Below are 22331 nucleotides of genomic sequence, written 5' to 3' on the forward strand. Positions count from 1 at the left end.
TCAGGCCTCTCTCTGCGGGGTCTAGGCATTCATTTTAGGCATGTCACTGTGGCCTCGAGAGAGTAGTCACCTGTACCACTTTGCACGAGGAAGGTGAGATATGCCACTGTGTTTGCATGAGCGTAGTCAATTGTGATACTGCGACTGCACGAGCATAGTTTTGCCTCGGAACCTGCGTGAGGTTAATGAGATGTGTCACTGTGCTGGCACGAACGGGGTAGGCTTGGATTTTGTGTCTGCACGAGGGTGGTGTCCTGTGTCTGCACGAGAAGGTTGAGCTGTAATACTGAACTCTCTGTCCCACAGTGTTTGCACGTAGGTGGTGAACGGTGCCAGTGTGCCTGCTGGAGAACGATTGTGTCACTTACTCTGGGGAGAGTACGCAGGGGGCACACAGTGACGAATGGCAAGAGATGCATACATGGTACTGAAGTTGTACAGCATGTATGCATACAATTTATGCATTGGGCTGACGCGAGGGTGATCGGGCACACTATCGTTTGAAAAGAATGAGGAGTCATTCGAGCAGAGATGTAAACGGCGCATAGAACACTTGAAGTATGTAAACATGCAGTTATTAACTAGAGCATACAGCGAGCCTATGAACGAGATTAAAATGATGCAAGCTTCGGTAGATAAGAATAACGAGACACAAAACCCAAGATCACCCATTTTTCATGTTGGGAAGTCGGGAGTAGGTGCTCATTCTCCGGCCTCCACAGCCATCGATGAAGACAACACAACTCATTAGAAACTATTGTAAACTGAAGGAATAAGAGGATGGGAGGGGGCTTAACTTTCCTTCTGTGTGAAAAAGGGCACAAGATCACAGAATAGTCAGAGGTAGATACAAGCCAAACGTGGCAATCAAATAAAGAAGCCTGGGGAACAGAGCAGAATGGGAAACGATAAAAGCCCATTGGAAATAAAAACATTTTAAAGCATTTACATATTTGTATTATATTCCTGCTGTTATATTTGTACACCTCATTGACCGAGCAGTGAGTGCAGCGGCAGCTGCAGGCATGTCATAGGAGCAAAAAACAAGCTCTTGGCATTGCTGTGGGGAGGCCGTGGGCAGCAACAGCAGGGGTAAATAATTAGAGGGGGGGAGGAGAAATGTGAGACACGGCCTGGCGGCCGTGAAAAGTGTGGGGCGGGGGACTGGATGCCTTTAAAGTGAAGCTCTCGGAGGCAGGCGGCTCGGGGAGCAAATGGTAAAAAGCGTGTGCACATGCACTCGACGTAATCCGCGATGGTTTCAGAGCTTGGATGAGCCTCTATACTCTCGTCCTATTATCGCTTGCGCAATTAATAGGACGAGACCTAAAAAGCTGTTGGCTAAAAACTAGACACTGGGGAAGGCATCCAGCACATGCTATGCAGACGGTTTGCAGCCATGCATCTCCCTTATACCCGTCCTCCCCTGTGGATCCTCTACTGGCCTTTTAGAGACCCCATGGTATTGCTCTAACTGTTCCTTTCCTGCCGTTCATGGGCCCAGCCCTGAGAGCCGTACACGCTGTTATGTATTCAGGGCGTCACAGAAGGTCGGGTGGCGTCACAGAAGGTCGGGTGCTTCTTTGCCCTTAAGGGGGCGGGAGTGCAGTGGGAGGGGGTTGAATTATTTTCCTGCTTCAGTTTTGCCGAGTGCACGGAAGAGTCGTCCCTTTTTGTTTGCTCCCTGGTTCTTCAGCCATGAATTGTGTTGTTATTACCAGAAAACACAGCAAAGCTGTATTTCATATAAAAGGGCACAGTGACAAGCTTGCACGAATCAGTGTGCCCTTAATTCTGTTTGTCTAGGAAATGTGCTCATTATGATTTTGTGTTTACCTGTCTCCAACCCCTCCTTCCCTCTGTGGTTGGAGATTTGGCAGTATTTGTACACTGGATGTGTTGGGGGTTTGTGCAGGCACATTATAGATTTCTGCTTTTACGACCGATGTTCTGTGTGCTCTTAGTTGAGGGTCTACATCTCCATTTATTATTGATATCTTCAAACAGGGTGAGGGTTGTGTGGACTCACGGGGGGCGGGAGAAAGCAACTGAGGGTTGGGGAGGAAATAGGGGGTGCAAGTGGGAGAAATCAGCAGGGAGGGCGCAGGGAAGGCAGGAAACAGATCAATGGGGGAACTAATGGATGAGAGAGAGAGAGAGAGAGCAACGTGGAGCAGGGGAAGAGGCATGCGGCTGAGAAAGCAGTGGGGCTTGAAATTTGAGAGAAGAAGCAGCACACAAGGGCAAGAGCATCATGGGGAGGCAGATGAGACTCACACGAGGGAGACATTGGGAAAACACATGCACACTCGGTGAGTGCTTAAACAAAAATAAAAAAGTAGCGCTTAAAAAAAAGCGAGCAGTGACAGGACATAGTAATGTATCCATGCTCCTGGGGTAGGACAGACACAAGAAGAGTAAGGAACACAACATACTCTACATCCGCTAGAGGCATTTTAATCGGGATTAGGCTTGAGTTCTTAGAATCTGTAATCTCCTAGCGGACCAAGATATCCCTACTGTTTGGGGGGTGATTTTTAATTGTGTAGTTGGTCCCTACACGGACATGTCCTTCCCACCAGGTTAGGGGGCTGCAAGCAGGGCAGGTCGTAAACAAGCTTCAGTCTTGGATGGGGAATTGGGAGTGAATAGATTCCTGGAAGAGCGAGCACGCAAATGGCAGAAAATATTAATTTTACCCACATGTACATGCACTATACTCCAGGATAGACTTGTTTGTGTGCAACTCATAGTAGTAGTTTTTTTTTTATTTTGTAACAGAAGACATGGGAAAAACATATTTGGATCACAGCCCACTCATAATATCTATACAGTGGAGAGCCCAGATTCGGAAGATCCCCACTTGGCGACTACAACCGGCTACGTGATTGAGCAAACCTGTAGGGTGACTCTGGTGGAAGCCATAGTGTAGTTCTTTAAAGTAAATCATGGTCCGGTTGAAGACACAAGTGAAATATGGGAGGCTTTCAAGGTCACCATTACTGGAATCTGTATTTGGATGACATATTGTTAGAATAGAACTAGGAAGGAATATTACTGAATTGGAGACTAGGCTAAGAAGATTGGAGTCAGAGGCAGTAGCAACCCCGGACAGCCATCTCTTATTGGTGCAGGTTAGAAGGGAGCATTGAGAGCTGGTGATCAGTGTGAGCAAATATAATTCGAAGCTTATATTGCCAAGAAATATTCTGAGGGTGATGAGGACAGACACCTACTGACATGGATGGTAAGGAATGAGACCCGATCGGGTGCCATACCTGCTGCCTGAATACAATCTGGTGCACATGTACATGCAGGTTGGGATCAGTCACGCATTTTCTGTATCATACTATATTAATGGGGTTTTCTACCATTGTTTTGCAGGTGTACTGTACTAGTTTGGCTTCAAATAAAGCCTATATTTCTTGTCCAGATGGTTTGTGTGTGCTCACTCCAGGGAAAGGGTGAGGGGAACCCAGAAAAAATATAAATTTTTCAATCAAAGGCTTGTCTACCTAACATCGATCCCTTGCACATACGTTTGGGGAGCTTCACAGGACTCCTGTCTGTTTTCCCCACTCCCAATGGTGTTAGTATACCTGCGGTGGATGGTAGCCCAAAGAAATTTACTGGGTATGACTAAGATTAGCTTGGAGACACAACACAGTGCTCTGCAGGGACACATTCTCAGAATTCACTTTGCATCTTGATTGGCTTTGTTGAATGAATAGCTGGTTGTCATTGTCCTGTATGACTGTGTCATTAGTGGATCAGTTTCACGCATTGCTTTGTGGCATCAATTGCCAGGATCTCAGATATCCTCATTATCAGTGGCTCATTTTGATCCGTGCATGAGTAACGCCAGTGGCTAAGTATTATTAGTATTTACGTATTATTAGTAGCTCAGTATTCTCAATGGCTCAGTGTTCCCAATCACACACTACTATCATTGGCTACTTGTCTTCTACTGTTTAGCATCTCCAGTTCCTCTGTATCTTCAGTGGCTATTGCAGCTTGTAGCAAAATGTTTGGCCACTGATCAAATAGTCTAATAAGTTTAAGAACCTGTCCATCTTTTTATTACGCTTGGTTCGTAATGCAAAAGCAGTCTCAGCGGACACTTACTAGGCTGAATTGTGTTATCATGGCGGTTGTAGGACACTCCAGTTTGCAGAAAATAACTTCTTGCCTAAGAATGCAGTTTGATTTGCTCTCAAGAAAGGAGACCTGTCCTCTTTTGTATTTGATTATGATAGCCCAATCCTCAAACATTTGAATTCTGGTGTGATATACTCTGAAACAGAACCAGCGATGAGTATCTTATCTCCTGAGGCAGTATTAAAATGTTGTTTGTGCTGCAACATACGCTACACTGTAATGTTTTTTCGTTGCATCACAGCATGACTTATTATCACTATTTGTATCTTGGATATAAACATGTTTGCATTGTTTTGGTATTAATATAGCTCCTTCTATATCCCTGGTATTGCCTATAGCATTTTCTGGATACTTCATTACATACTTATATGTTGATCAAATGTTTGTGCTACTAAAAAGATGATGTTCAATATACCAGTTTTAAAGGGGTGTTCCTCACATAAGTCACTGTGTCAGTATAGGGGAGGATTAAGGGGTGGCAATAGTACAAAAGTAAGCAATTTCAACGACTAGTCCTACGCGGCAATAAATTGCTGTTGCAGTTTCCTTTTTTTTGTAATGGTAGAAATTTCCTCTGGGTCTCCTGGGTCATGACGCTGAAAAACTAGATAGGGGACATTGACATTGCCCTCCTATACCATATCCATGGCCACCTGGAGGCTGTGTCTCAGTCGTTGAAATAAAAAAGGCAGTCAATGTTGGGATGGGCAGGAGTACTTAGAAGCAGGCTGGGCACTAGCGAACAATATACCTTTTCTAATTATCAGGTGTGAGAAGCTATCGGGCCCAAAGAGCATGGTGAGCATCGTTTCAATATAGTGCTCCAGCTTATCTGTGTTTGTCGACTCCAACATACCCACTATTCTCAAGTTGTTTCTGCGTGACCTGGCCTCAATGTCTTCATTTTTAGTTTTAATATAGCAGAATATTTTCTCCATGTTGAGCAACTTCCATCTGCCCAAGACCTTCAGCATGGGAGAAAGGAAGTAAGCATCTCATTGCAACCAGTAAAACAGGTTTGCCTAGTGGTGTGATTGCGGCCCTGTATAGTAAGGGGAATATTTTAAAAAAATATTGTTTTAGGTCTATACTTCACAAAGTTGAGGTTTAAAAATATGCAAAGTGCTAGCTTCAAAACATTTGCAGACCCCTGTATGGAACCATAATACATAACTGCTCATAACCTATCCTTTACATATAGGGTCTTACTCACAACGTTAAATTCAGTCATAAATATTTGTTTATACCAGAGTTTACCTTTTTTTAAGCCTTTGCAGGAATTGAAAAAGGTATTCTTGTCAGACAGATATGCATTTTTTACAGTAGGTTTCTCAACCAAGAATGTAGGGAAGTCTGTGAATCCCACCCAGTGCATGGCAAGTGGATGGTCCAACTTTAGAAACACTCCAAAACCCATATGTTTGCAGACATTGCTAAATTCCACTCTGTCCCCTTTTCACAATAGAAATGTCTGGAAATTTACTCCACCATGGGCAGGTTTAACACCCCTTCCTTTAAGGCAAAGGGAACTAATTACCTCTATATTTACTGATGGTGCATGGGGAAATGGCTTTCTACACAAGGAACAATGTTTTTCCTTTGTAGAATAAAAATAGAAAAAAGTGCATTTGTACATCCAAGAGATAGCTCGAAGGCTGTCCTTTCTTCTGCCAATTGTTCATGTCCATTTCCCAGATAACTAATCCATGCTACGTGGTCAGCAGTTAACACCCCCTGTCCATCATGGGCTGAGAGACAAGACATTGTCTTTTGAGCCAGGTTTGTTGATTTCTTCCAGCCAAGCATGTGTATTCGAACTCTGAATGAGTGATATTTGGCATAACATGTTTTGAGCCAGTTCTGTCTCAAGCTGACTACATTTTTCTAAAGTTACTTTTTCACTTAAGTCATCAAAATCTGATTTATCCACTAAATCCGAATTGAAAATTAAGAGAAATAACATTGGAGGACTTTGCTAGTATTTTCCCATTTTTGCAGATATGACATTAAATATTTTGATCACACCCAGGCCTATCTTATGGAAAACATTGCTGGAACTACACAGGGGAAAAAGCTTTAGGTTTCCACTGTGAGGCCACATTTTTAAAGTATATTAAAAGGCAGGCAACAGTCAATTCTGGGAGTTAGTCAACAGCCTCTTTTTAATGATAACGGAGCCTATACCTCCTCTTCCCACATTTCACCAGAGAAATGTATTGAGTATTTCGAGGGCGTTTATGTTTCCGAGGATGGTGTTGTACGAATGACCCCTTAATCATAGATTCAGCACCAAAACAGAGTTGTTTAACATTTGAAGTGAAGGAGGTCGAGTTAGCTATTGAATGATTGGTGGTAGAGAGTTATTCTGTAATTCTGGTGACAAGAATTTTAACTATCTTTTGCAAATGCTGGCAACTGAATACTGAAGCTTTGTGTATTATATTTAAGTTTCATACATATAGGGATTTTTATCATTGACTAGTTGCTGTAGTGATTCGTGGACTAGCAACACTACTCTGTTAGGCCTGCTTGTTTTGAAGATAATTGATTCACAGAGTGACCTTTGTGGGGGTGTTTGGATGTGAACTGGAGTTGCAATATTATTGAGTTTTGTTATAAAGCCCCTTGATTTTGATTTGAGATCCAAGATGGCTGTGAACTTCAGTTTTGGGAATTTCTGCCTTCTATAGGATATCGACCCGTTCCTTCTACTAGTTGCAGGAGCCTTTGATAACCTGGTAGGCAAAAGCCATGTCTTTACTGTTTTCCACGATTTCAAGTGATCTTGGTGCTTTGTCTTTGCTCTGAGGGTGTTCTGTAATTTTGCTTCATAGGTAAACCCATTCATTCTTGTAGGAGTCGAAGTGCCAGTTTAGAGCGGGATATTTCTGGTCTATGAGTATACTTGCTATTTTATTCGTATAAAGGAGAAACCCCATACTGAGGATGGACCGCATATAAAAGCAGAATGCTTGGCATTAGGTAGCCAATTATAGTGCTTGGAGTACTGGTGAAATTTTGTCCAGAATGCAAAGGTGTAGGAATTATTTCAGGCTGTAGTTTTCTCTCTGTGGATCGTATGCAGTAGGCACACTTCTTCTTTGCATTTGGTCACTGTCCTTCTTTCATATGACCATTGTCCTTGGACACTATTGAGAATTTGAGCACCTTGTTTTATATGAAATTTGATATCTTAATGTAAAAAATGCACTAAGGCTGAGTATTGCTGGTTGTAGTAGTGCCAAAGTACAGCAACTTACCAAACTTTTGTCCTTCCTTTACTGACCAATGCCCACAAACATCTGAAATTCTTTAGTTAGGCCTTTATGTATCTTAAGGTATTGTGGAATATGAGAAAAAGGGGGCAGTATCTCTTGGAGCCTTGTTCCGAACCGTGTTATGCAACAGAATTGATTCAGTATTTTACATCTGAAAAGTACAATGTGGCAGCATCTATGTGAACTGCGTAGCCACAATTTATGGCGATTTTACACTCCTTTTTTTTTTTACACTCCTTTTTGCAAATAACGTATTTTGCAGTTTTTATTGTGCTTTGAATAATCTGGTGTGCTGGCATCCAACAAACGAGCATATATGATTGAGATTTTAGGATTTCTGGATCAATTGTTCTTTATCTGTTTGCACTCCACCCTTACTGCTAGAGAGTTTATGTATATCCAAAAAGAAGACTTTTACTAAATGGAGATTTCGAAAATTCCACCCTCCAAAGTACCATGTTTCTGCAGCAAGGGGATTTTTCCATAGTGCTCGGGATGGAAAATGCCTGCTTCATGGTGTAACATCTGTGGCAGGATTTCATTAAATACTTAGTCACAGCTCAGTGGATCTGCAAATCGTGAATGTGGTTTCCTGAAAGATGCCAAACAAGTAAAAAAAATATATATATAAACAGCTTATGATTGTGAAATGGACATAAAAGCGCGTTTTGCCGCCCTTTTTTAGGTCTAACATGACAACACGCCTGTTGCCAAATCATATTCGATCCACAGAAAAAGGGCCTCTGGATCTGCCCTCATGTTGATGATCTTTCCTCTCTACTGGATTTGATTGGGCAGGCACTGTACGTCCTCTGAAATCGAGTGCATGTATTGCACGAATTGTACTTCATTTGATAGTCCTGAGTTGGTTATGGTCAGGGCCGCTGGAATTATGTGGCAAGGAAGGACCAAACTATTCAGCAGGGTTCACTATATTTGGTTATAGTGACCAACCATTTATTCAAGGTCGTGCGCCAGAATTATTAATGTTATAACTATATGAAATTACTGCACCATTCAGAATCTGATATTCTAATCTGTGCCAAACATCTGATTCACCACGAGCCTTAGAATGAAGACCTCTTTATTTAACAGAGTTTGTATTTTCTTTTGTACTTACAGAACCTGAGCACTAATCTGAATGAGAATTCAGCACTATACTATAACTATCTAGTAATTGGAAATCCGGATCTCTGAGATATGGTTAACATCACAGCTGTCATCACTTTGAGAGGCCTGATTAAAAAATAAAAAAAATAAAAAACTTTTTTACTAACTTTAAAAAAAAATCTGTTTTATATGCAGCAAAGGATGTGTGGGTTACTTTATACTTCAAAGTAATGTTTATCAAAAAAGCAACAGCACCATAAAATGTCCTCAGCCTCACACTTCTGGGGTGGCAAAAGGAGTGTTGGCAAAAGGAATAGCAATTTCGGGTAGGTAATAGTAATGGAATGGACGTTTTAGTCGAAAGCCACATTTCCCAAACTGTAGGTCGCAAGCTGATTTTTGGTGGGTCGGGAAACTCCAAGCCATAACTAAAGAGCCTTTACGTTCTGTGTTCATCTTGTCACATTTGCGGTGCTTTAAAGACAGAGGTCAAATGTCCGGTTGCTATTCTTTTAACATGGGGATTGGTGTTTACTTTTCTTTCTCTTACTGCAAAGTGAGACGTGTTTTTCAAAGTGAATTATTTGAAAATCTTGCTGGAGCACAAGGAAGTGATAAAAGGAAAAGCTGTAGATTTGTTTTGCAACACATAGTAAAATGTATTTACCTGTAAATGAACTGTATGCATTCAGCAATTAGGAAAGCAAAAACATTTTTGTAATTAATTGTGAAATGTGCTGGAAACAAAGATTTTAACATGATCAAAACAATTCAAGACATTTTACTTGCTGATGCGCAACTGATAAATTTTCACAGCAACCCGATTTCCACAACTTATCATTTGTGTGCCACTTAGCTTTATCAGTAAAAATATGTCTATGCATATTTAGTAGCAATTTCAAAGGAAAATATGCTGCCTGCCAATGACAATGCGCTACCGCACGATACTTTAGTTCTATTAATAAATCTCCCCACCTCGTCCTTTAAGGATAGGCGAGTCACCAACGTTTGTTGTTCTAAAAAGTGGGTGTGGTTCTAAAAAGTTTTGGAACCACTGGTCTAAATTTTTTTTACATTTTTTTTATTGAAGCACGTATCAAGTTATGATCATGCTTGCAAATTAAATGTATGACAATCTCGTCTTCATTGAATTTGCAGGAGCTTTGCCAGTGCCGCCCAAGTGACGGAAACTGCTCATGTTGCAAGGAATGTATGCTCTGCCTCAGCACACTGTGGGAGGACTGCTGCGACTGTGTGGGTAAGTTGTGCATTGAATTACTTATAGTAATTTCATTTTGGAAACTGGCAGCTCATTCTTTCACGCAGAGGGTGCTCTGTGTGCATCATAGTACCATGTTTCTCAACATGGGTCACGGGATGGCTCACAGTTTTTGGCACAGTGTTTACTTGCTGTCTAAAGCACAGGGTTTAGATCGTGCCTAGCTGATTGTGACCGGAAGTTAATTACCACCAACAATGTTTTGGTGAACTGGAGGAGTCGAGCTTGGTAAGTCTAGATATCAAAATGCGTGAGATCTTTCGCTCAGAAAAATTCTTCAAAATATTACCTAATCTTGAGCCCTCCACTTTTTATTTATAGGCAAATATGTGGTGAACTGTCTGTTTTCCCTTTCGTGTGTCCTTTAAAACACTCCACAATCATCCTGGTGTGTTTTTTAGTTTCCTCACTTTTGTTTTTTATGTTTTGTGAGCATTTGTGAGGAGATTGACGGTGAATACTAGAAAGCGAAGTCATACCCTCCCAAGACATTTTTTCATATTCTGGGTGTCCTGCTTTTTGCCAAGATTTTTCACATCAGAAATATATGACCAGAAAGCCTTACAAAGGCATAGAGGGGAATTTGTCAATTTGAGCATTAGCATTACTACCCAAATTGGGTACACATTATTTTATTTTCCATATGTGCCAAATTGTAATGGGTAGTTCTGTTTCGTGAGCAGAAGACCAGCTGTTGAGCATGCATGTATAGCACATGCACAGCATTATGCTACCAAATAGATTATAAGAGGTAATCACAGCAACACAGATCTGCGGTTGTTGTTCAATACTGTGTATATAGGGGAAGATTTAAGCACCTTGATCCTGTTTACTTTAGCCTTTTTTTATTTTTTTTATTAATCTGTTTATTAAACAAACATCGACCTAAGCAATCGTCAAATCAGCTCAATATCAATATATGCATGGCAATTAGAGGCAATACTTCTTCACATTATACACAGTAAGGCCTTTTAAAGGAGGAAGCAGATCCTCGAGCTCAATACTCTGTGGGGGAGCGCATATGTCTCCACGATATGAGTTCCACGGTGACCATATGCGGTACCACTTTCTAAGACCGCCTCGGGCAGTATACACGGTCATTTCCCTGAACATACACCAGTCCATATTAGTCTCCCATGCCTCCAGTGTGGGAAGGGGGGGGGGGGGGGTGCTGCTCCCCAGGCCTGAGCGATATTTCTTTCGGCAAGTATGAATCCCAAAGTGGCCCACTGTGTTTGATGGGTGTTCAAGTCAGTCGGTTCCCATATGTTCAGCAGGCATCTACGTGCTTCAGGGTAAATAGTAACATTGAGGGCTGCCCTCATCACTGCATGTACCTCCCTCCAGTATGTTTGAATGATTGTGCATTCCCATATAATGTGCATAAAGGTGCCAAATTGACTGCATCTTCTGTGACAGTCTCCTGTTTCCGCTCTCCCCATCTGTACTTGCAGAGGGCCGGTCATATATATCCTTTGCAGGATTTTAAGCTGTACTAGCCTTAGTTGTGCTGAAATGGCCACTACCTGAGGAGAAGATATCGCCTCCTGCCACTCCTCATCATCCATTTCTATGCCATCTGCCACCCATTTCTGTCGCAATACTGAGAGAGGATCTTCCATGTTATGTATTCATTTATTATAAATTAATGAGATGGTCTTATCCGGGATGTGGCCCTCCAGTATTCTATCCTCCAACGGGGATGATTCGGGAAGGGACGAGCCCTTTGGGAGGAGTGAATATAGTGCATGGCTAACCTGCCTGTAGCAGAAAAGCTCAGTGTCAGCTAGCTCGTGTTGACTCTGGAGAGTGGCAAATGGTTTCACTTCTCCCCTTTCCCATATATCTTTAATTTGTGAGATGCCAATCATGTCCCACTTATCAAACCCTTTCGATGTCCATAGATTACCTAGTTGTGCAGAATCCCATAGGGGGGTAGCTAACGCAGTCTACGTTCCCATCTGAGGGATCAATTTGCGGCGTGCCATACACTGACTGAGTGATCAGTGGGGCATGTCAGTCGAGGCCGGCCAGGTTTCGATTAGAGTGATCTATTATAATTCCCTCCTGGAAGAAGCCACATATCCATATGGTAGCCTGGATTATCAAGGCCACCGTATGCGCCATGATTGATAGCTGCTAGGTGTGGAGCCCAATAATATTTCGTTATGGCTGGAAGACTGATGTAGCCTTTTTTCTTGATTGCTCAAATTGTCCTCTCAGTATGAGCCTTTGCCATGCAAAATATAGTATATCTTTTACTTCGGAGACTGGTAGCTTATTTTTTCATGCAGAAGGTTTTCCATGTATGTCATAGTACAATTGTTGATACCCACTGTGGCGATTGGCCCTGTGAATCTATTGCCAATAACATGGCAACTGTGTGGAAACATATGGCTGTCACTCGTTAAACATTCTGACAATGACCGCTCTCAAAGTACGGCTTGTAGACTTTAAATACTAGTTCTGTATTACTGTTCCTTACATGTACTGGTACTTGCTACAAGGAGTTTATTTTGGTAATTACAAACAGCTCCATATCATTAGTATACTTCTAGGTAGCAAATACCTGCCTCTGTTGAGGCTCTTTAAGGGAGCAGCACTTGGGGTTAGTGATCAACACAACAGATTAATGTATTCTCAGATATATGGTCTTAATTTTCTCTGCACTGTAGTATTTGTGTGTACTAGAATTAGGATCACATGTGGACTGAGCGTTTCGAAAAGAAAGAAAATGTACAATTCTGTTAATCAAATCAATACTTGCATAGCATGAAATCTGGGCTTACAAGTAAAAACATATGCGAAGCTCCAACTGACTGGTGCGGCTCTAGACTAGAAAGCAAACGTGGTAAGGATGTTTATTCCCAGTGGGTTACAGATTACCCAACTAGCAGCCAATCTGCTCAACGTCTGAAACAAACCTAAGTATTGATGTTCACACATGATTCCACGATAGGGTTTGCCAAGATTACCACTTTCGGCTTCAGTCTTTCTGCGCAATCCTACTAAAATAACCTCTACCTTGATGTTTTTGGCCATGGCACTAACTTAAAAGAGCAGATGTTGTTGCGGATGGCCAAGTTCTATGGAACCACATATTGCTTTTTTGTTCTCAGGCTTCTACAGAGTCTTTCTCAATAGGCTTCTACATAGACTTCATCTTAAAATAGTTGCAAGTGGCCGTGTATTGTATACTGCATGGTACTGATTGAAAACTTGCCTCTGTTTGTAATCCAGTCCCGGTTCTTATCTGAAAGGCAGGAATACTGCTGGATTCTTTTCAGAGGCTATCGAAGTGAATTTAAATCTTCCTTTGTATACAAGCCGTGGCAGTGTCAATGGGTCTGGATTTAAAGGAATGTTGTATGGTAATAAGAAGCATTATAAGTAAATAGCATGGGAATGGATATGTATTTGTGTGGAAGCAAAGTACTGTAGATTAGTATTGGTTTAGGGTAAAAGGTAATTGACAGTTGCACTGTCAAGTGAGATTTATAAATACATGTAGGTTGATGACTGCCCTCCTCCCATCTGTGCTGCTACCAGAGGAAAAACAACATCATTTATCAAGGTATCTAATAACCTTTAATATCCAATAATTCCAATGTCATGGTGGGCCCCTGAAAGTTCAAGCTTAGACAGCTGGATAGATAAACAAAATGATTACAGCTGCCTGGAGAGCATGTTTTTTGTGGAATCACAGAACTTCCTGCCAATCAAAATATTTATTTCTGGCTCTCAACATGTGGGCGGTGCCAAAGCCCTTTCTGGTGTGCTCACATAGTTGTCTGGCGACAACCAGACTATAAACAGGTATGTGTCGCTCTGGACACAAGGACTTATGAAATAGATTCCATATGTCTCTCCTCCAGGAGCCATCACTGGATACTGGTGGTGGCTAGCAGAGACTATTCAAAAGCCCATTTTCAGTAAATTCACCACTCTCTCCCAGTGGGAGCCAGAATCAAATCCATAGTGCTCCGGCTTACCTACAAATGCCGCTCTAGGACCACCCTGCCTTAGCTGTAAAACCACGTCTCTCCACTGCAAACCTCATGGAAGCTGTTCCTCTGTCAGTAACCTCCTGTTGCCCAGTCTTGTCTCCAGAAGTGTGTGGCGAGAAGGCTCTTTGTAGCCAAGGCACCCCCCAGCTCAGGGTTACCATTTAACTTATAACTTCCTGTTAGACCTGTCTGCCCCTGTGTGTTCCCTCACACTTATTATTTATTTTGTCACCCTTGACCTCCTCGTGTTTTCCTTACTTTTATTATTCACCAGGAATTTTTAATGTTGACGGGGGGGGCTAGGTGTTCCTTGATGCTATTCTTTTTCCTTACTTTGTGAGGCCTAGCCTTCCTCATCAAAATTGAGAGAAAACCTTGAGACCTAAAATGGTGTCCAGCAACTGCCATAACGGACACTTCAGTGAGAAAGACCCATTGGACTGTATAGGGAAAGTTCTGGAACCCTCTAGCAGGTTCCAGTGGTCTGAGGCCAGGTTATAAAAGGCCAGTGGCCAGGGTGGCCATTTTGTAGAGAGATGACTAGGAGTGACCTGAGAGCAGTTGGAGTTCAGGCTGTGGCGCTAGAGGGCTAGGACGCACAGAGGGTTGACTTCCTTTCTTAGGGTTTGCTGCCTTACTGCTGCCACCGACTCGCTAACCAGGGACCTGGCCCCACTGTCTTACACTCGTTTAAGTTGGGCATAAGGTCCACGCGAGTTTCTAAAATCCACCCCTTAACTCTAGGGTAATCTCACAAGTCTACTGGTGGGCTGGGCAGGGGGAACTGCCGGGACCCGATAGAGACAACGAGCCCCGAGATCTGAGGAAGTTTCACAACCCTCGTCCGGACTGAGAACCTCCCATTCTGAAACCCCCGTAGTGTTCACTACCCTCTTGCAGGCTGTGAGGCGCTGTCCCGACAAGAGCTGCCCGAGGTGTGAGCCTGAGTGTGGAGCGGGATTGAGGAGTAAGGGAGAGATTGGCAGCCCAGTCTTGCGCAGGACTTAGGGCGAGGGAGTCACTACCCCCAGGAGAAAGGGGCAGAGCAACAGCAGAGTGTATCCTGCTAGCGGGCAGGTCCGGAGGAGCGCCTGTCAGCGTCCTGAGGCAGATGGCGCCGCTGCAGAGGAGACACTAATCTCCCGCGCAGAGGCGGAAGTGCGGGACTACGGCAAGTCTGGCTGCGGCACCGCTGAGAAGAGCTGAGGTGAGGTGCAGTCAGCGCGTCGTCAGCGAGAGCGTCCTCCCCTTTCCCCAGGCCTTGTGAGGGAGCGGTTTGGCCTGAGAGGGGAGTGGATGCGGATCAGCAGCGCTGGTGACAGCGAACGGTGAACTGGAGCTTACAGACTCCCTTTCAACAAGTAAGCAGGGAACCGGGGCTGGCAAGGGACGGGAAGCCTGCGCCACGGTCCCTAGTGGGCAAACAAGGCAAAGGAACTCTGTGCAGCAGGGAGTGCACCAGCGAGTGTTAAGCTGGACCAAGCGTAAATGAGCCTGTGACATTGAAAACTTGAACAAACTAGGGCAACCACTGGCTGGTCAATAACGTGATTCAGGGAAGCCATTGGGAGGGGGAAACCCTCGTGAACAAGGAGAAGGAGGGAGGAAAACGGAAGTGTAAAGGTTGGCACTTTTCTGGGTAACTAGATTGGTTAACTCAACCGAGTAAGCTAGACAGAAGTCCCCCAGTAACCTGATGCCAGTTTAATCTGCCCTGCCTATGTGGGAAATGTTATTGCCAGTGTACAGTATTTAAACAAGCTGAGAAAATCTGTGTGGTAAACAACTGCTATTAGAGACATCCCAGTGAAATTGGGGAACCTTAATCTACTGAGTTAAGCTAAGGAATTTAAAACCTGAAGGAACCGGATTCTTTCTTTAGACTAGTTGGAATCCTATGAATTGGTGTTAAAAAGTATTGTTCCACAATCTAACAGTAATGTGTTGAATAATTGATGCTGTACAAAAATTGTGCATACGCTGATAAACAAATTCGGAGCTGTTTAATGAACAGAAATTTGATACTGCTAAGGTACATAGAAATTTTTATAAAGCAGTCCATATTTTTCTATATTGGTGTGGCGTCATTTATTTTAGCGGTAAGACATTGAGTTACTGTGAGTGGGTTCTGTAAGTACTACACAAAAGCCTTGGAGGTTAGCTGTTTCCCCTCTGTGCCAGGCTACCCTATGTAGTCTAGGATTCCCTAGGTCTAACACTTCCCTTGTTGTAGACAAAACGAAAGCCAATAACAAGGGTCTGTTAACTGACAGAAGCCCCCTTGGTCTTGCAGGATGGATAGCGTGACATTGTCAATTGACTGAATGGATGCTTCCCTTCACCATACTTGCATCTACCATTACTCTTTAAAAAAAAAAAAAAAACATAATGAAATTTTTATAAAGTACAGGGTAAATGAAAAAAACTGAGCAAACAGACCTTACTCACCAGTCTGTAGTACATTCCACTATAAGGCTCCCCCTGCACATCCTATCATCTTGAAATGCATATCAATTTGACATCACAGGTCACATACACAAGGGATTCCAAACAGTGCTTCCCACTCATTGGGTTCGGCAGCCCACAGCAGGTAATAGGAGTACGAGACCCTCTAGGTCGGAACGGTTTTGGGAGGAGTTTGTTGCTCATGTTGATCCTTACCACATGTAATGTCCAACAGCCATTGTTTGATCGCTTGGTCCCCATTACCAATGCTTCCCCACCAATCGTTTGGTTAGCAGCAGAGTGATGCGTGTAAATTTAAGATTTGTGTAAGAAATCCTCTGCACCCAGCCACCCCGTCAACGGAGAGATCTGCAAGGGAACCTCCTTCATTTTTGGATAATGTCGAATTCCCTGCACCAAAACGTAAAGGTCTGCAAACAATTCCAAGCTAGGTGGAAGAGGTAAGCGTCCTCTGCTTCACAGCTGGCACATCTAGAGTCCTTCCCCAGCCCTCCCTTGTGTGGCATTTCTGGTGTGTACTTTACCCTGTTAATGTACCAGTAGTGGATTATTCACAGTCCACAGTTCTCCAGTTGGTGCACTGCAATATTCCCAATCATCATCCACCTAGATCTGTCTCCCACCCTGCTCTGGTGGGGCTATCCCGAGGCAGGCATTTCTTCGGTAGAGGCTAGAGGCCCATAGGAATGAATGGGAATTACAGGCGCAATTTGCGAGTACTAAATAGGTACTCGCAAATTGCACATGCAATTTCAAGGGTGCAAGGGGGCCAAAAGGCCACCCTGATGCACCCCTGAAATTGGCATGTGAGCACATGTGGCTTACACACATGCCCCAAGGGCATGTGTGTGTGCCACATGGCACTTTGAAAAATACACAAAAGTGCATTTTTCAAAGTTTTTGCAAATTACCCTCAACTTGAAGTTGAGGGTAATTTGCAATTCCAAATTGCGAAATCATAATTTGGAAGTGCATGATGCATTGCATTTAGGGAATCGCAATTTGCAATTCCTTAATTTCATTAGCAATTTAGGTAATCACAAAATTTGCTATTACCTAAATTGCGATTTTGAAATTGGGTTTATGCATCCCAAATTCTGAAATTCCGGTCGCAAAAGGGCCTATTCGCCGAATCGGCCCGTTTGCGAGCAGTATTTACCATGATGCATGTGCCCCATAGTGTGGAAGTGCATATGTGTTTGAGTATGTGTGTCTGCAAGAGTCTCTCTGTATCTCATGAGAAGATTAGGTACACCTCAGTGGGGCACACATGCAGTCAATTAAGGGAACTTTCAGGAGCACATTCTGCACACATCCACGCCATGGTTACAGCCAGAAGTGTGTCACTCAAGAAATTCAGTGGTCCGCTGATTCCTCTGCTCCCATGTTTTTATCACGGTATTGGAATAAAACCATCTCTGCTACCACTACTGCAAGTGAAGGAGAAAAATAACTAGATTACGGTCTTTTGGAGGTGTGCGCACAGGGTGTTTACATCTTTCTCGCTCGGCTCTGAACTGTACAGTCTGCTTCCAGATCATGTTACGAGGCAGGGCTGGAATGATAGCAATTGCTCTTAGGATTAAACGGGCCGGTTTCTTAGGAAATGTAGAGGAAGAGTGGAAAACAAAGGTAGCATTAAAGGGCGAGATGATTTCCGTACTGGATGACCCCAAAAGAGAACCTGAAACACACGTATAGGAAAGCGGGTATCGTGTTTATAAAAGAAAGACGTGCTGCCTCCTGAGGCGGCTGGCATGCTAACGTCTGATCAAAGGGAAATGTTGCTGCTGTACTTGCTGGCCATGCCAGTAACCAGATCCCTGTGTGGCTGTCGACCGAATTAGTTGGTAGCGAAGAGTGAAAGAAAAAGAGTTCACAAAAACAACACATGAAGATGGAAGCGTAATGATACAGTAGTTGGGAACTGCTCCCTGGGAGGATATAAATGACAATAAGGCGGGACAAAGAAGAAGAATTAGCCACTAGCAAGCAAGCCTTTTTGTTGGACAATCGAAGCGACCAATAAAAAGGTACGGAGTGTGCTGTAAGCCCACAGAGTGAATATAGCATGTCTCAAAGAGACAGACAGCGCATCATGCGCTGCCTAGGCTTGACCTAAAAAATGTGGGTTGAATCAGGCAAAGAACGCACAAGAAAGAAGCCCTGGTCTTATGGCTTTTGCAGAGCTTCCTGCTGCATAAATGTTCATTGAAACCAAAGTTGTTGACCGTATTAGGGCATTAGTTTGGGAATCCACTAGATAATTATGAATTGCACATTCTGGTAACCATCTCCTACACATGAAGCTCCATCGGCATATCTGGTTGAAGGCTTCAAGAGGTCAGAAAACAACTACAGCAAGAACCCTCCACTCTGTTGTTCTGTGGCAAACATGGAAGCCTGAGGTTGTAATCAGTGTACCTCAAAACGCCAACCCTACAGAGCGGGAGAATCCATTATCATGATAATATTATGCCAGCTGCAACACTCTATTCAGGGAATTGAAACTAAGGTTGAATCCACTGAGAGACATTTAGATGTGAGGATGAAAACAAGACTTTTTTTGCCATCCTTTGGTGCTTTCTCAAGTCTAAACAATCGGATCCAAATGCAGAGAAATGAGAATGGCTTTACACAAAAAGAATTCAGAGCCTGCATCCGGTCCTTGGTTATTCGTTGATTCCAACTTGGTAGTTTCTGACACAGGGAAAGCAGATGTACGCACTGTATTAAGGATTGTAGCCAGGTACCTTGGTCACAAAGTGTTCGGATCTGGTACAGTAAGAGCTGACCTGTGGATCTCTAAATTAAGGTAAGTGGCAACTCAAACGGCAACCAGGAACAGAGGTTCAAAGTCATTTTTATTTGGACAATTAAAACCATTACAAGCATCTGCTCACATGGTAGTTCAACCGTGTCTCCAATTCAACCCAAAGAAAAAAGGTTAGCCACAGGGGAAAAGGCGATAAAATCAATGTAGTGTATTTGCAGGAAAGAAGAGTTCAAAATCAGTGCAAATAAGTTATGGTCCAATCATTGATTATTGCTTTTAATCATCTTAATAGAATAGTTTGCAAGCCTCCTCGTTGACCTTGAGAAACCGGAGTAATTATTGAGGCATATCACTTTTCATCCTGATTGAAACTGCCTCCGAATGTACAGACTTACTACTAAATGGTGGCAGGATTCTCATCTTCTGGGCCTCCCAGCCGCAACTCCAAGAGTTGCAGCTCATTGGAAAGGATGTTGTTGCTTTGGGTTTGAAGGCCATGATCTGACATGAGTGACATCCTGGCATATTGTTTGTAATCTACACGTGGAGCAACCATGTTTTTTCCTTGGACGGATGCCTCCAAAGATGTTTTGGAGGCATTAATCTGAGGTGAGAGGATGGAACAGAAGCATCCTTAAATCCCCTCCCTTATGTTTTCAGAGGACTGCACGATTGAGACACATTGTTGCTTCGAACCAGGTTTAACTGAAACGGGTTGTGAATTATTTTCCTTATTTCAGTCCATATTTTTTGCCCATTGATCTTTTTCTTTTCTTCTCCTACCATCTCTCGCCCTCCCCCCCACCTTTCATTCAGTTTGTTTGGATGAAGACTGCATTAAAAGAGTCGAGTAAGACATGTTTATGGGAAAGAAGAAGTAAAGAAAATGCTTATTTAACTTGGAGGCACTGCGCAACAGAATTTGAAATTACCTTTTGATGAGGCAATTTTTTTTACTGTAGTTTTATGCTTTTTGTGAAGTAATACTACACGCGGTAAATAGCAATACCATAGGGTACTGTGTTGCTACACAATTCCATGTACTGCTACTTTGAATAAGAAATAACATATAGATTGTGTGTTTGGCGCGCCTATTTTTGTATGTTTACCGCTTTTCAGTTTGTTTACTCTGTTCACATTTCACCAGGTTTTTTTGCGACTAAATGTTAATGGGAAAACCTACCCAATGTGTTAGTTTTCCCACACAACTCTTAATCACAATTGATGGGAAAATCCAGTTTTGTCCAAATCAGAATTTAAATGAACCAGACATGCAATAACATTCAGCTGGGACATTGTTGTTTAGGTCGAAGCCTACCAGAGAGCGCAGCTGTCTGGTTTGCTAAAGACATCTTGGGGACATTCAGAAAGCTGACCTAGCAATGCCTTCTGTCTGTTGCTTCCACTGGCGTTGTGGTTTGTATCCCAAAATTTCTCGCCTTTTATTTCCTGGCTTGATTTACTTTCGGCTGTTCAGCTTGAGTTTGCCATCCGGTTACCCAAACCATATTCTTCCACGAACTCGCTTTCTGTGAACAGGCATTAAATCTTGTTCTTATATTGTCACAGTTGTTGCGCTCTTCCAAGGTAGCTTGGTGTTTACTTTACTTTCTCTGACTTCAAAGTGAGAGGATTTATGTGTCAATTCTGCTGAGTATCCCTGTAAAAGGAGAGGGTGTAAGATGTTTTGTTTTCTAGCATACAACAAGAAGAATGAACTATGCTGATGTTTCAGAATATATCCGAATTAGAAACATATATTTTTTTGTAATTCAGAAGTGTGGTGAAACTAATATTTGAATATGATCAAAAGAGATCAATACACTAGATAATGACCTTTGCACACATTATCATTTGTGTACAGTGAAACCGTATTCTGGTGCAACTGTAATGGTAATTTCAGTTGAAAATTGTTGTCTGTAAAGGCAGTGCACTACCACACAATGCTTACTCCACACAACGCCACATCACTCTATTCTACACCACTCCACTGTACGACATGCCACTCCACTGTAAACCGTTCCGCTCACACCACGCCACTCGACTACATGCCACGCCAATCCACACCATTCCCTCTACGACACATGCCGCTCCACTGTATGCCCCTCCACTCACCACACTCTTCTCCACTGTACCCACTCTAGTCTACCCCACTCCACTATTTCCCACTGCACTCCAATATACCCCAATCTACCCCACCCCACTTTGCTACAATCTACCCCAATCTACTACACTACAGTCTACCCCACTCAGTCTGCCCCACTTCACTCTGCCCCACTAGCCCATTCTAATGCTATCTAACCCAATCCACTCCACTTCGATCCAGTCTTCCCCACTCCCTGTAATCTACCCCATTCCAATCTACCACATACAACTCTACTCCAATCTGCGCCACTCCACTCCAATCTACCTCACTCCACTTAACCTGACCCAGTCCATCCCACACCACTATACTCTACCCCACCTCACCTACCCCAATCACTGCACTTCACACAAATCTTTGCATAAAGGGATATTTAAGACCATATATGTAATGGGAAATGGGAAACTACAAGTCCAGAATGCCATGTGTTTTTGTTTAAAATTCCAGCTCAGGATGTCACTTGTGACTTTGGTATTCTTGGAAGGCAGACCGGGGAAGGCCATTGTGTCATCCTTTACCATGTTCGAGGCTTCATGATATCTAATTGTTGAATATTGTACGAGTCTTCTCTTTACGATTTATTTCATTATGGAAAGCTTAAATCAAGAAATTACCCTTCCACTTAAGTACATTTGCTGATTTATTTATGCAGCAAAGTCAGAAAAGCACCATTAATCACAAGGTGTGTTCTGGTATAAATAAATAATGTAGCAGGTATAAAAATAAAAAAATCACACTCCTTAAGCTGCACGCGCACGTTGACAACGACCTGAAGAGAATTACATTGTCGCGTAGCTACAACCGACTGCTAAATATAGGTGTTCCCTCATCCCTTAGTTGACTGTCCTGCAATTACAATTAACCGTAATAGTCATTTTATGTAATCAGGAAGTCATTACTAAAAATATAGCAGCATTTGGGTGTGAACAGATTCCGAGTTAAGTCTCACGCCCAAAATGCATGTGTACTAAAATAACTCCACAACGTCTCCTGATGATCGAAATTACCACAAAACAATTGGAGACGCATACAATTATTAAGACTGAGGCATGCCTTTGATCTGACAAGTAATTAATATTTTGTGAACATTAAGAATGAAGCATGTATTCTAAGC

The 22331-nt window shown here is 42.8% G+C and overlaps 1 protein-coding gene across 2 annotated transcripts in view; it reads left to right on the plus strand.

Annotated features, from left to right (window-relative positions):
- The window catches only part of TWSG1 (twisted gastrulation BMP signaling modulator 1), a 129015-nt gene that overhangs the window by 65171 nt on the left and 41513 nt on the right, over positions 1 to 22331 (plus strand). For both annotated transcript variants that reach the window (XM_078688136.1, XM_078688135.1), the window contains exon 3: positions 9705 to 9804. In XM_078688136.1, coding sequence (XP_078544262.1) covers positions 9705 to 9804 — 100 coding nt within the window. The remainder of the gene's footprint in view (positions 1 to 9704; positions 9805 to 22331) is intronic.

Source organism: Lissotriton helveticus, chromosome 4_1, assembly GCF_964261635.1.
Source record: "Lissotriton helveticus chromosome 4_1, aLisHel1.1, whole genome shotgun sequence".
Lineage (NCBI taxonomy): Eukaryota > Metazoa > Chordata > Amphibia > Caudata > Salamandridae > Lissotriton > Lissotriton helveticus.